Source organism: Cariama cristata, unplaced genomic scaffold, assembly GCF_000690535.1.
Source record: "Cariama cristata isolate BGI_N322 unplaced genomic scaffold, ASM69053v1 scaffold7566, whole genome shotgun sequence".
Taxonomy (NCBI): Eukaryota; Metazoa; Chordata; class Aves; order Cariamiformes; family Cariamidae; genus Cariama; species Cariama cristata.
Genome location: NW_009620337.1, coordinates 21,505 through 36,099, shown reverse-complemented (window position 1 = coordinate 36,099; position 14,595 = coordinate 21,505). Strand labels below are relative to the sequence as shown.

General features: G+C 39.0%; 1 protein-coding gene across 1 annotated transcript in view; it reads right to left on the bottom strand.

The window, feature by feature from the left end:
- LOC104162774 (band 4.1-like protein 5) overlaps window positions 1-14,595 on the bottom strand; it is a 56,626-nt gene that overhangs the window by 21,105 nt on the left and 20,926 nt on the right. The window contains 10 exon segments of the mRNA XM_009701590.1: window positions 1,268-1,383; window positions 2,491-2,533; window positions 4,932-4,959; window positions 5,635-5,741; window positions 8,195-8,364; window positions 9,073-9,142; window positions 11,277-11,365; window positions 11,995-12,082; window positions 12,491-12,577; window positions 12,579-12,600. Of these exon segments, the coding sequence (XP_009699892.1) occupies window positions 1,268-1,383; window positions 2,491-2,533; window positions 4,932-4,959; window positions 5,635-5,741; window positions 8,195-8,364; window positions 9,073-9,142; window positions 11,277-11,365; window positions 11,995-12,082; window positions 12,491-12,577; window positions 12,579-12,600 (820 nt within the window).

The window sequence follows — 14,595 nt, the reverse complement described above, 5'->3', positions numbered from 1 at the left end:
GCGGTTTGGAGCAAGAATCAAACATTTCCACCAAAGGAAATACCCGTTTCTAGCACGCATCTTGCAATTAAACCAAAAGAATAAAAATAAAACCATATTGAGAATGCTGAAGAATAAAGAAACCACCACCTTTCACCCACCACCATGGAAGGAATCGAGCGACCAACAGGATCTCACCATAGACAAGCACAGATTTCAGATACTAGACAAATCAAGGGCAAAAGAAAGAAAAAAGCATTGATCATATGTTCTGATTGAAACTTCAATAAAATGCAACACAAAGCAGAATTACCATCCCCCTTATAATCCCAAATCCATAGTATTAGAAGTCTTTAATCAATAAGATTTATGAAATTAAAGCACATTTGTCATTGCACTGTTAGAAAAACATATTATCTACTTTTAAGAGATACTGAAGCAACATGTATGCCCAACAATGGGAGAAGGACCTTTTCTCTTGAGGGTTGAAACTGCTTAGGATAAGAGCTTTTGTGTTGCTCCATTCCATTGCTGCTGCTCCTGGAGAGTCTTGCAGAAACTAGAATTGCACTTCTAGGATAAGCCATCCTGCCTCTGAATGCACAAGAAGCTGAAAAAGTTAAGATGACGTGTACACAAGTACTGGGTTCATATATGTGCCAATTTTGGTTTTGAAATAGCTTTGCAATATAGAATTACTTTAAGAAAAATTATGTGTACATTTATATTCGAACAAATCATCCTCATTTTGAGATCCATCCAATCCATAAAACAAATACGCTGATTACATGAAATCAAAGCTCTTATCTTCAGCTTGTATCACTTGCCTCAAGCTCCCATTCTACCCAAGATAATGAAAAAAATCAGCTTGCTCATTTCAAAAGGTTCAAAAGACGATTCACAAGGATACTGGTTTACAAGGTTGTGTATTTTGTTAAGGATCAAGGTAAGCCCTTGGGCCCCATGATACCAAGGAAAGGGTCACAGGGAGTATTATGCCAAATGAGAAGGACCCAGCTCTCTCCAAGACTTGCAAATGCTGTTCCTGATTTAATAATTTCTTCAGTCCCTGAAGAAATTTTTCTTTTGGTTGGCTGTGACTAAGCCTGTTGTCCTCGCCTCCCCACACTACATTCACAGCAACCAATCAGCTGCACCATCACTAACTTGACTGTCAATTTATGTTAAAGATACAAGGATGGCAGCTCGTTTAAGTGCAGGTAAAGAAACAGCCACCTGAATCATGCATAAGCAAGCAAAATTCATTTCCCAGCAAAGCAGAACGTACCACTTCTTGTCTTGATGGCTGGCTCCTGGGCTCCTTGGGAGGTTTTCTATTTCCACTAAGACTGGGGCAGAAGGAACCGCAGTTAGGATAGGTATGTTTGGCTTTGCATTCCAGCTCTTTGGAGACAGAATATAAACAAGTAAGTTACTATACACACACTAAGCACAAAGCTAAAGCAAGGCTGTTGTCTTTTCTTACTTCCACAGCACTGGATATCTATGCCTAGTCTTTTCCAGTGCTGCACACAGTACTGGGATCATAATGAACCCAAGGCTGCTCAAAGATTCACTATCTTTGCTCTTATAATGCTGTGGCCTGCTGTGGCCTTTTTAAATCCATGCAGTAATGCTTTCCTTCTGTAGGTAACTTTGCGATAATGATTGGCACCTTTGGGTTGCAGGCCTTTGGACTGCCATTTGAAACATGACTAATCCTGAAAAAAAAACAACTCCTTTTGCATAGAACACAAAAGGCTGGGCACAGCAGCAATCTATCTACCTATCGGTATAGATAGAGTATTTTAATGTTAAAATAAACCATAATCCCATTTCCACCAATATGTGACCCTTTCTGTTGCACTCTACATCTGAAATACTCCAAAAAGCAAGACAGGGTCTTTCCAAACTCCAAGTCCTGATTTTTGATACTCAGAAGGAGAGTTACTTTACACTAATGTCCCTTTTCAGTGAAACAAGGTATTCTGTGTACAAGCACTGAGGGGACAGGTGTCTCTGATCTCCTTCTCAAACTCAGAACAACACTGAATTTTTGCTAACACTGTATTCTTTACTTTGCAGGTGCATTTGCCTCTTTCAATGAAAAAAACACTGCAAGGAAGAATCAACATAGGTGCTGATGAATTGCACCCTCCTCTTTTTTTTTTTTAATGTTACTTAGCATATAGAATTAATGCGCTTTGGCTAATAACAACTTTCACACAAAGGTACTTCTGTGTGCCTATGAAAATCTGTATCTATAAATAGCATAGTTTCTACAGTACTATCTGTAGATAGTGGCATTGGGTATCTTCCTTACTCCACCTACATTAACCAATTATCTTGCTTGCAAATTAGTAGTCACTTCTTGGCATGCAATTTAGTAGTTAACCATTTGTAACTTTCAATTGGTCAATCACTGGATTTTAAGAATGAATAACTAAATCCTCAAATCTGTTAAAATACATTAAAACTGCCTTTAAAAAGAATGAAAGAGACGGTCCTTACTTGTGATCCATTAGTTTGGTTGATAACAGCATTGTTTGCATTACTGAAAGACAAAAAGAATTTAAATCAGATCAGATCAACAAACTATTTTTGCAGGCTGGCAGAACTGCAAGGATTTTCAGAACAAAACATAAAGTCTAACAAAGATCTTTCCAAAGTACTTAACTGTTCTCAAAATTTAAAAACTTATGTTTTACGTCAGCTGCCTCATTCTAGGTAACTAAGGGTATCACACTGTTTTTTATTTGTTTAGGCTGTAGTTTATCTGTAATTCATCTAGATTTTCCTCTTCCTTTCCTAAACCTATTTGGTTTAGAAAGTCTTCATGATTCAGCAGTGAGGCAGGGTACTTTTAAAGCAAAAATTATATAGTTTTAGTTAAACACCCAGCAAAATTTGACATTGTCGAAACCTCACCTACATGCTGTAGATACTATGTTTCGTAACCAGGACTTGAAGTTTCACATCACAAAGTTTATCAAACATTCATCAGTTTCTTCTGCATACAATCTCTAATGGACTGAATTACTGCTTCAGTCTTAAAAGCAGCCATTCAAAATTACATGCACAGCAGCTCAGTACAGTATTAATAATAATTAATAATAATTCTGTATTATTAAATATTTAATATATTTAATAAATTAAATAAGATCCACATCCCTATTCCTGATGATCTCTGAATCTGCAAGGGACATTTCACATTTTCACATCTTTGAGACACTTAAAAGCATTAATATCCTGCACAATAATTATTATAAATCTCATGCAAAGCAAACTTTGTTTCTAGAATTCTGATCTTTTAAAAAATGGTTCCAGTCTCCTATGACCCATTAATCTTTTGATTTACAGTCTGGACAATAGGTATCCAACCTGGTAAGCTGACAATTCAAACAGATTTCTGTATCTACTTCAGAGATTCTTTAGAATTATTTTACTTAAATACCACCATGTCAAGACCAAACAAGCTGTTCCTTGTCTGTTTCCCAACTTTGCACCTGCTGTATTGGAGGTTACCACAGAATAGTGCACATTTAACAGAAATATTAAGGAATGTGTTCTGGGTAGCGCGTTCCCCTGTGCTGAGTTAACACAAAAGAATGGAACAACATACATCTTTCATGATGCATTTCAATTAGCAACGCTCAAGTGTAGAGTTTCAGAAATGGCATAAATTGCTCTGGAGACTAACATAACAGTGCCACACCTAGGCACAGATCAGAAGACCGCTGTCTTATCAGAGGAGAAACTGCATATGGAGTTTCTCTTCCCACTCTCAGAATGACATAAGCAGCATGAAACTCGGAGAAGGGCATGACAACACAGCATGACGAGAGTACTAATTAATCACTGACATTTTGCAAGCAGAGGATCTTTAAACAATTTAATGACATCCAGTTTTGAAGAGTACTTTCCCATTTTATAAAAAGACAAGACAATACAGAAGGTCACAGAGAGACCCCCATTAAACTAACTGCAGCCTTGTCCCCACACTTCCTAGCCTTCTCCTCCTCTCATGCAAGAGCCAACCCTGCTGTTAAAATAGAAAACATATGGCTCTATTAAGCCAGTTGTTTTGAAGTGTTATTTTGACATTCCTTACCCAGCTCCTGACTGTCATGATGCTTAACATCTAAGAGTATCTACTTTTAAAAAACAATTTGGTTGCAATTGATCATTGGAAAGTTCATAGGTTATTAGGGCCAAGGACAGAAACCAGAACTGAGTGACTTAGTTCCTTTGCTACCAGGTAATTCTTTTTAGCCTGGTTTCCCCTCTTCCCTTAAGGAAGGGTATGAAAACTGTATGATTCAGATTCATATGAGTATTTTACATTGCAACAGCAAGTATAAACCTACACATGCAGAAAGATTCTAGGTATGGAAATAAAGAACCAAAAGGCCCCTCTCTCAATGTTGATCATGAATAATTTAGTATAAATATAAAAAAATAAGTACTTACGTATATCAAAATAAATGTAAGTATAGTACAGACTATAAGCCCATCAACATATTCCAAATATTTATTTGACTGTATTTTCCCTGTCTCTGACCTTCACTGGATTATGTACTTCAGTCACAGAGCTGGAGCAGACAGATTTCAGAAAGACGACATCCTCACATGCTTTTACCCGATCTCTTTACATTGCAGTATGCAGAACTATAGTTCATATCCAGCAAGAATCATATCTAGTCATAAACAAAGCTCTTTGACTGCTAATAAGCAGGTCTGGCAAAATCTTCTGTTTGAAACATACACAGGAGCTTTGCTTTGAACTGCAAGTTTTATGTAAAGCAAACACACACAAAACCCACAGCAAAACCACAGTTAAGAGGTTAACACTTTCTACATTTAACTAATCTTATAACCTCCTTCTGCAGACACATGCTCAAGTACAGGTGGCAAACATGAAAGAGAAATTTAAATAGTGGAATGCATCTTACCTTGTTTCTTCAAGTTTAGCAGCATGTGCTGCAAAAATATAAAGTGTTAATTAAAATTTAATTTGTAATCCGATTATCAGTTAAATATTAAGTATAATATTAATAAAATAGTCTAGCACTGCCTAAAAGTAGGCAACTAGAAGAGCAAAAGTTGCATATATCCCATGTATAATATGTGAAAAATAAAATCCTAAATTAGAAAAATAAAATAAAAAAAAATCTGAAAAGCACAAAGAGTCGGATTTAAGCAATTATCTGAAAGCATGCACAGAGGTCACGCTTGACCTATGCAAGAGCAGGAATAAGAGATAGGGTATCACATGCTGTCAGGTTGTGACAGAAGGCAACTCCAAAGAACAATGAAAAAATCTCAATGACAAAAACTTCAATCTTGATTCATAAATTTCAAATATTACCATTAACCTATCACCGCTTCCTGGACCCAAGTTTTCTGTCCTCATACAGAGGATATTGTGCAATATTCATGGGTGTTTTACCTGCTAGGCAAGCTAGAATGTCACTCTTTGGACAATTTTTTTCTCATAAATACATGTGGTTTCCAAAATACATCCAAGAAAACCTATTTGGAAAATTCAAGAGAAGGGCAAACAGCTACAGAAGAATTCCTGCACAGAACCTTTAAAGGATATGATTACTTGATCCTCACAGTGGATTATGCTTCTCAGAACAGAAGGTCTTTTACCTTTCATTTGTAGTGTTCGCCTTGAATATCTCTTGCTGGGCCTCCTTTCAAAGGATGCTGATCTCCTGGCTTTGTTGGTCTTGGTGGTTTGATATTCTGTTTTCCCACTAACAATGCCATGTAAAAGTACGAAGCATTAAAATAAGTCACTTATTTTTAATGACAGAATACAGACACTGCTCATTCAAAAGATCACATTTCTATTTTAAATTCATAGCCTAGTAACCTGATCTCAGTTCTATTAAAAATCCCAAACTTGACATTTCAGAAGCCCTTTCACAAAAAAAGGGAAGGAGTTTTACAAACATCCTAATCTTTACCCCATTCTCCCAAGACAAAAGGCTGAAACAGTGATTCCTAAAAAATGAAGTTACTGAAAAAGCACATTTGCCCTTTGCATATTTCTGTGGTCACGCTGAGAGGAGAGGCTGAAAATTCTAGGAAAGAGTAAAGCTTAAGGTATCACAGAATCACAGAATGGTTTGGGTTGGAAGGGACCTTAAAGATCATCTTGTTTCAACCCCCCTGCCATGGGCAGGGACACCTTCCACTAAACCAGGTTGCTCAAAGCCCCATCCAACCTGGCCTGGAACACTTCCAGCAATGGGGCATTCACAGCTTCTCTGGGCAACCTGTGCCAGTGCCTCACCACCCTCATGGTGGAGCATTTCTGCCTTATACCTAATCTAAATCTTCCCTCTTCCAGTTTAAAGCCATTGCCCCTTCTCTTATCACTCCATGCCCTTGTAAAAAGTCCCTCCCCAGCTTTCTTGTAGGCCCCTTTAGGTACTCGAAGGCTGCTCTAAGGTCTCCCTGGACCCTTCTCTTCTCCAGGCTGATTCCCCCAACTCTCCCAGCCTGTCTTCCTAGGAGAGGTGCTCCAGCCCTCTGACTATCTTCGTGGCCTCCTCTGGACTCGCTCCAACAGATCCATGCCCTTGTTGTGCCAAGGACCCCAGAGTTGAAAGCAATACTGCAGGGGTGGGTCTCACTAGAGCAGAGTAAAGGGGGAGAATCCCCTCTCTCAATCTGCTGGTCACACTGCTTTGGATGCAGCCCAGGATACAGTTGGCCTTCTGGACTGAAATTCCACATTGCCGGCTCATGTTGAGCTTCTTGTCAATCAACACCCCCAAGTCCTTCTCCTCAGGGCTGCTTGCCATCCATTCTCTGCCCAACCTGTATCTGTGCTTGGGATTGCCCCAACCCATGTGTAGGACCTTGCACTTGGCCTTGTTGAACTTCATGAGGTTCGTACAGGCCCACTTCTCATGCCTGTCCAGGTCCTTCTGGATGGCATCCCTGCCCTCCAGCATGTTGACCACACTGCACAGCTTCGTGTTGTCGGCAAACTTGCTGAAGCTGCACTCTATCTCACTGTTCATGGCACCGACAAAGATGTTAAACAGCACCAGTCCCAATACCAACCCCTGAGGAATGTCACTCGTCACTGGCCTCTGCTTGGACATCCAGTCATTGACTGCAACTCTTAAGAGTGCAACCATCCAGGTAATTCCTTATGCACCGAGTGGTCCATCCATCAAATCTGTGTCTCTCCAATTTAGGGACAAGGATGTTGTGCAGGACAGTGTCAAATGCTTTGCACAAGTCTAGATAGAAGATGTCAGTTGCTCTTCCCTTATCCACCAACACTGTAACTCTGTCATAGAAGGCCATCAAATTTGTCAGGTACGATTTTCAATTAATGAAACCATGTTGGCTGCCACCAGTCACCTCCTTATTTTCCATGTGCCTTAGCACAGTTTCCAGTATGTTGCCAAAGGTCATAGAGAAAGATAATAGGACTAAAAACCAGCATCCAGATGCTCTTGTTCCAAGGCAAGTCTTTTTTCCCCAAGTATAGCCAGACTGCCCCCAAGGCAGTAGCAGCCTCATGATCTGCTGACTCCTTGGTATCACTGATCCTTTCTGAAGCAGGCTAGATGGTATTGCTACAGTTACTGGACATGGAAGCAAAGTATGTGCATACTGCCTGAGGTCATGCCCCACTCCCTTCCAAATGTTCTAAGTCTGGTGGGGCAACTGACAGCATCTTGCAGATTAGTCGGGACCACAAGTCATTCAGAAGTCTGTTACATGGACTGGCAGTGCCTAACATGGAATGAGCATTATCTTAGGCTTCTGTAGCACTACCATCACTCAAACAGTCAGGAACTCGGTAGTCAAAAGACTTGCAATGTCCCCAACTGTGCAAGGCAATCACCCATGCTCTATGGTTCATTTAAAAAAGGGTGGGCTTTCAAGATGAAGTCATCTATAAAACACAATGTATTATATATGCTACGTAAGGAACATAAATCTTGATAAACCTTTGGTTTCCTACTGCACAGACCAGAATCGCCTAAAGATAAATCAGAAAATGCAAGGGGGAAATCCATATGTTTTAATAAAAACAATAATGCAAGTCACTCAGCTTCCAAGTTTCACTGCTTTCTATGTCCTAGGTGAATGAATATCAAGTCCTCTCCTGTTTCCACACATAATCCAAGAAAATCAAGAAATGACAGAAAATATGTGCTAAATGGCACATGACACTGACCTGTATCGGAACCGGGATCCTAACCGAATGAAGCCTGATCGACTTGAGCTTTTTTGAACAGGACCTCGAAGCCGAAAGAAGGCATGATGTTCCACCGCACATTTCCACAAGTGTTTGCAGGCTTTGGGATGATCCAGTCTAAAGACAAAAGTGTGCTCCTGCTCCTTTCCCTTAAAGCACACAAAGCATACTGATGATTTACAAGGGGCTTAAATAAGTCAAAGCTACAATTCAATACAAGCCAAATAAAATTTGTTTTCTATGAATACTGAAATGTACGTTTAAAAAAAAATATTTTAGGCAGAAAAATGAACCTTTTCAGAAGCTTCAATGAACAAACTGCTCCACTGTCTGAAGTTGCACAGGGCTAGAGCCCATAGATTTAACCAGTCAAACCTCTAGATAACTACAAATTAAAGACATTATTATAATAGGAAGGTACTTCTCAATGACGCTAACATGGTCTCACTTCCAAATCTGATCTCAAATCACCAATGCTCACATTTTTATTATCTTCAGCTCTGAGCAATTTCTTCCCATGGGAATAATTCTGGCACCTGCATAAGGAACATTCTACTAAATGTGGTACACAGCCTTTTTTTTTAAACTTTCTTGCACAATGCAGAGTTTCCAAACTATCTGGTCTATACTAGTTTCACAAGGTATTCCTCTGTTAAAAACAGAGTGAGAAAAAAAAAGGTAATTGAGCCTATTTATTTTATATCTAAGTCTCTTCATTCCCCTTCTCCCCCCAAGTCTCAATCAAAAATCTTGCAAGGCATCCATGTTAATTCTGAAAACTTAAAGAAAGATTAGGAGGATGTGAACTAGTAATGTATAATTAAAACTGAAATATAACTAAACAGATAGTCACCTACCTGTTCATCATCTTCAACAACAACTAGAGTGAGTTTGTTCTTCTTGAAGTCAAGCCTTGTTATCTTTGGCCTGCAAGGTGAACAGAAAAAGCAGGTTAAGTTTAATTCTCTTAGTAACTCACTGAGAGGTATGTTTGACATGCTGGTCCAAGCCGCTCTACCAAATATTTTTTTCTGGCTGTTTTTGTGGGTGTTTTAAGTTCAGTGTGCCCAGGCGGCCAAGAAGGTCAACAGCATCCTGGTCTGCATCAGAAACAGCGTGGCCAGCAGGACTAGGGAAGTGATCATCCCTTTGTACTCTGTGCTGGTGAGGCCATACCTTGAATCCTGTGTTCAGTTTTGGGCCCCTCACTACAAGAAGAACATTGAGCTACTGGAGCGTGTGCAGGGAAGAGCAACAAAGCTGGTGAAGGGCCTGGAGCACAAGTCTTATGAGGAGTGGCTGAGGGAGTTGGGGTTGTTTAGTCTGGAGAAAAGGAGGCTGAGGGGAGACCTGATCACCCTCTACCACTGCCTGAAAGGAGGTTGTAGCGAGGTGGGGGTCAGTCTCTTCTCCCCGGTAATTAGCGATAGGACAAGAGGAACCGGTCTCAAGTTGCGCCAGGGGAGGTTCAGGCTGGACATTAGAAAGAACTTCTTCACCTTTAGAGTTGTTAAGCATTGGAATGGGCTCCCCAGGGAGGTGGTGGAGTCACCATCCCTGGAGGTGTTCAAAAAACGTTTAGATGTGGCGTTTCAAGACATGGTTTAGTGGGTTTAGCGGGCATGGTGGCATTGGGTATACGGTTGGACTTGATGATCTTTGAGGTCTCTTCCAACCATAATGATTCTATGATTCATGAAGTAGGGCTTGATTATACTTCAAAATTTAACACTTAATTAGAAAGCTTAAAGATAAGAAGTCAGCAACTTCTAAACAGGTAATTCTATCAGAACTTAAAAAAATAATTACTTGACCTGAAATCTAACTCCACCCAAATACTCCTGCTTGCCTACTCTTCCAAAAGCCCACAAAACTGAACTCAGAAAGACATAAAGGCAGGCCAAAATAATTCTGCTTTATTAGAGAAATGTAAATCCCAGTACAATATATCGCAGACCAATTCGTACAACAACTCTGTTTCAGAAAATCCCAGCCAAAGAGAACATGAACACAACATGATGCAAAAATGCAACCACTTTTTCCCCTCCCTGTCCACCAAAAAAATACCCAGAATTGATGGTGGACAGACAAGACACACAAATAACATTTCTGCTACAAAGTGAGTGTTTTTCTGAGATGTTTATAAAATTGGACTGGGCTAACCCAAACTAACTATTCATATGATAAAATTTCACCTCATCATCTGCCTACTTTTTATACAGTTTTGAAAGACTGGATGGGAATTACAGAATAAAGCACTTTAAAATCCACAAATGCCTGTGTACCGAGACTCAAATATGCTAGCTAGAACGTTCTCCACCTTGTGTTCTATGCAATATAAAGCCCTGCAAAATTCCATCAGAATGCTTCTAAAAAATCATGGCATGTTATTCAGGTATTTGACACACATAGAAGCACAGCTTCATTAAAAACTCAAGCAAGCTCTATATCCCCTGACTATACACAGATCTGATTTTGGAGGAGGGGGGGAAAGGGGGAGAAAGGGTGTTTGGAGTTTTTTGTTTGTTTGTTTTTAATTAGTCCTTACTGATGGGCAGAAAGGGGCATTTCTGCCCTTTACTGGGCACAAAGAGACATTTCTCAGTGAAAAGCCTGCCCAGATGACATTATATGTAAAAACTTCACTAATACTATTGCTCCTGCCTCTTTTTCAACAGTAAGGTGTAACACTTGGCTAGAACACCTGAAGAGGCTTTATTTCACTGACTGGGGGCATACTCTATTTCCAAAGCAATCTAGTGCAAAATACAACAACAAATACACTATAAAAAAATAAAGACATCCCAAAGTTATTCCATCATTCCACTTGCCTCTAGCATGATACAAATGTAAAACCCATTAACATATCAACCAAGAATGTTGAAAAAAGAAAGTATGTTTGGACACCATGAAAATACTCACAGGCTATAGAATATTTCTGCAGGTACCTAGTATTCACAGTGCTCTCATACCCCAAACAAGTTGTGTTTTTTTTTTGTTAGCGCAAAAGAAACGTAAAGAGTAAAAATCTAAAATATATTTTAATGTACAGAGAGCTTACCAGAAAAACAAACCAATCTTTGTATCTCCTTCAAAGACAAGAACTCCTGTAGGTGTTAGCCCCAGGCTGTAATCATTGCCGTCTCTTGCCTAATTGCCACAAAATAAAGGTTATGTTCATTTTGGTGTTTTACCCTTCATCCAAATTACTCTAATTATTAATGTAGCTTATTTTCCCAGTGTTAAAAATAAACACATATCTGCTTATTTTATACAACAAAACTCTCATGTGTCAATGAACTTATGCAATGGATTTTTCTAGTTTTCAACCCTTCAATAAGGCTGACTAAAGTGGAAAATTAAAATTTTTTGATTTGTCTGTGGAAGAAGGACCTCCTTGTGCAGTTCTCTGCACTTCCTTCTCCACAGGAGTTCTATTTTTACTTGTGGTTCTTCAGCTGGTAGCTGATTGGATCCCAGTCAATTTTAATTTAATTACTATGATTTTCACATAGCTCTTAGTCTAAATACAAACCGTAGTACATATTGCCACACCAATCTCGTATTTAACACAGAGCAGATATGCTTGGACTAAAGTCATACTTTCTAGAAATGTGTACTATAAAGTGGAATGTTGATGCAAAGTCAGATCACTTGTTACACAGTTTAGATGAGTACAATATTCCTTTTTTTACCTCCTCAAAGCAAACTAGTGTTGAAATGCAGGACAAAGCTAATATTATCATTTCCAAAGGTCACCATGCCGTGGTTAAACATACCTTAACTATGTGCATGTCTACACCATACATTTCCAGCCACTTAGCTTTGTTTAAGTAGTTAGTTTCAGCCTGTGCTGGCGTTTGCCCCCTGAAATAAATTTTTTGCTGTTAGGTAGATGCCTGAAAAAGCACAGAAAGGAAAAACTGGTATATAAGGAAAGAAGAAAAGAAATTCCTGAAAGTTTGTGAAAAACTTAAACACTGCTGACACTTGTTCGCTTTCATGAACATCAAGGTCACTTTTCTAAGTTTTAATCTGAAACTGCTGCTGCAAACATTATTGTATTTCAAGACTCTGTACCTCATCATTCTACTCAGACCTTTGAAAAGCTTCATTTTCCACATTATATCCTCTTACAAAACAAGACAATCATATTGAAACCATGTTTCTGAACAAGACCCCAGAAGAAGCATCAGCAGCATCTTTTTAATACACTCTCTTCACAGAAAAGTAAGTGGTGAACAGCTGGTTAGCATGCACTGGAAGATCTAGTACCTGCATTCCTTCCACTTCTCAAAAATAGCTAGTTCCATCTCTTCAGTCTGAGTGGGAACAAACCTGAACTCGGACACCAGTTCAGGTAGGATCATAGTCTCCAAGTTCAGCTACAAGAGAACAGCATTGTCAAGCAATGTTCCAAATAAACACAGTGGATGTTAACAGGAAGTTTGCACACTTTTCTAGTTAATCTAAAATACTAAATTTCCTTTTGTGTTCCTCTTTCTTCTCCAGTCCTCCCCATATTTGAAGTGTCACCTTTTTGACAGGGAAATTATGAACACTGAACAAACGGTTGTGTAGTCTGTACAAAAGCTTTGCATTAATTTCTACAAAGTGTTATTAATACGTTCCTTAATAAGCTTCCTGTAAACAGAAGTTATCAACATCCTTGAAACTCACCTTTTTTCTTTCTTGCAGAAAGTTTTCAACATCTTTATCACTGAAGTCTCTACCAAGATGACAGTTGACTAAAGTTACAATGGAATTTTGCTTTAAATTATTAAAACAAAGTCTCTTGAGATTTGCAAAAAGCAAAACTTGTCCCTTCTAAAAGTCAGTTTTTGGTTTTATGACTATACCCCTTGCCTGCTGAAATTACTCTGTGTCAAGGCACAATCATGCAGCTGTTATTTGTCGCTCTTCTTTTCATCTAAGAACATAATAAATACCCTACTGGGTCAGTCAAATGGCCCATCTAGTGCACTGCTGCATGCTCAACAGGGGCAATAAGAGATGCCATTTAGAGAGCATACTGGAACATAGCAGTCAATGGGTGTGCCACACCAAAAGCACAACCTCCTTTTTCCACAGATGCTAACAAGTCCAGCTTTTAGAAGACTGATGTATGCCTAAAATGCTGAAACTCACAGTTAGAAACCTTTATAAAAATGTCCTGATTTTCAGGGTATCTAAGCATTTGCTCCTCCCACTGACGTCAAGCGGTTTCTTAATGTTCAGCTCATATCAAAAAAATTAGGAATAATTCTATAACTTGGACCCTGGGTGTCCAATACAGGCCAGTAACTGTTCTGTCTGAAAAAAACTACAGATGTTTGTGTAGAAAAAAAAAGTTACATCTTTGGGAAGACCTGGAAAAGTCAAATAAATATGCACAATATTCCATATGTATAGAAACTGCATACAATCTAAAAACCTGTTTCTTGGATTTCTGAACACTGCAAGCATAAGAATAGTCTTTTCACCCTCTCCTTTTCCTTTTTTTTTTTCCTTTAATGCTGACTGAGGAAGCTTGTAGTTCTGTAATAATTTACTCCCACTAAAACGCCTGCCTTTGTTGAAAGGAATGTTGTCAAAGCCAGCTTAGGTTCCAGCTGATTTAAATAAAAGTACACAGCTGTCAGTAAGATTAAAGCCCTGCTACGGGCTTCATTGTGAAGAGAGGAAAGAAAAGACCAGCACAAAAAGCAATGGATATATGGCCTAATTATACCACTTTGTTTTTCTAAAAACTTATACGCTGAACCCATATCTTAAGGCTCTAACAATGCTAATATTTTTAACTATGGAATGTATTCTAACTGTTTTCCTTCCACACAAAAGAGTAGGTTAAAAAGGCAGGTATCTTTACAGTTTAATCCTAACTCCCTATACCTACACATGATCAGGGCAATTAGTAGTTCCTGCCTGAAGCACAAAATGTGTTTGGGAAAATACCTGTAAGACAATTTCAGTGACTTAGTCCTGTTACCTAATTCCTGCAAAGTATGTACAACAGTGCACTGGTTTATAAAATGAATGTTGTGCAGAGAATTTGTGCAGCACGATGCATGGCTCATCTCCAAATTCCCTCTTCATCAAAGAGGACTGTACAACAGCTTTACAGCAGAGGTTCTGGGATTTTTTTTCTTTTGGGTAGATTCATAAACTGGGTTGAATAAGGACCAAAAAGCCTACTTTAGCAGACATTTCTAAAACTTCAAGGCTCCCCTCTTTCCTTTGCGAGTTCCCCTGCTTGAAACCACAGCAAACTTCACATTGGTTAAGATCACACCCTCATCCGAACAACAGAAGACATTGGCCATGAAGATCAGTGATGTGCAACCTATACAAGCAACTGAAGGTGAGACCACAGCTATCAG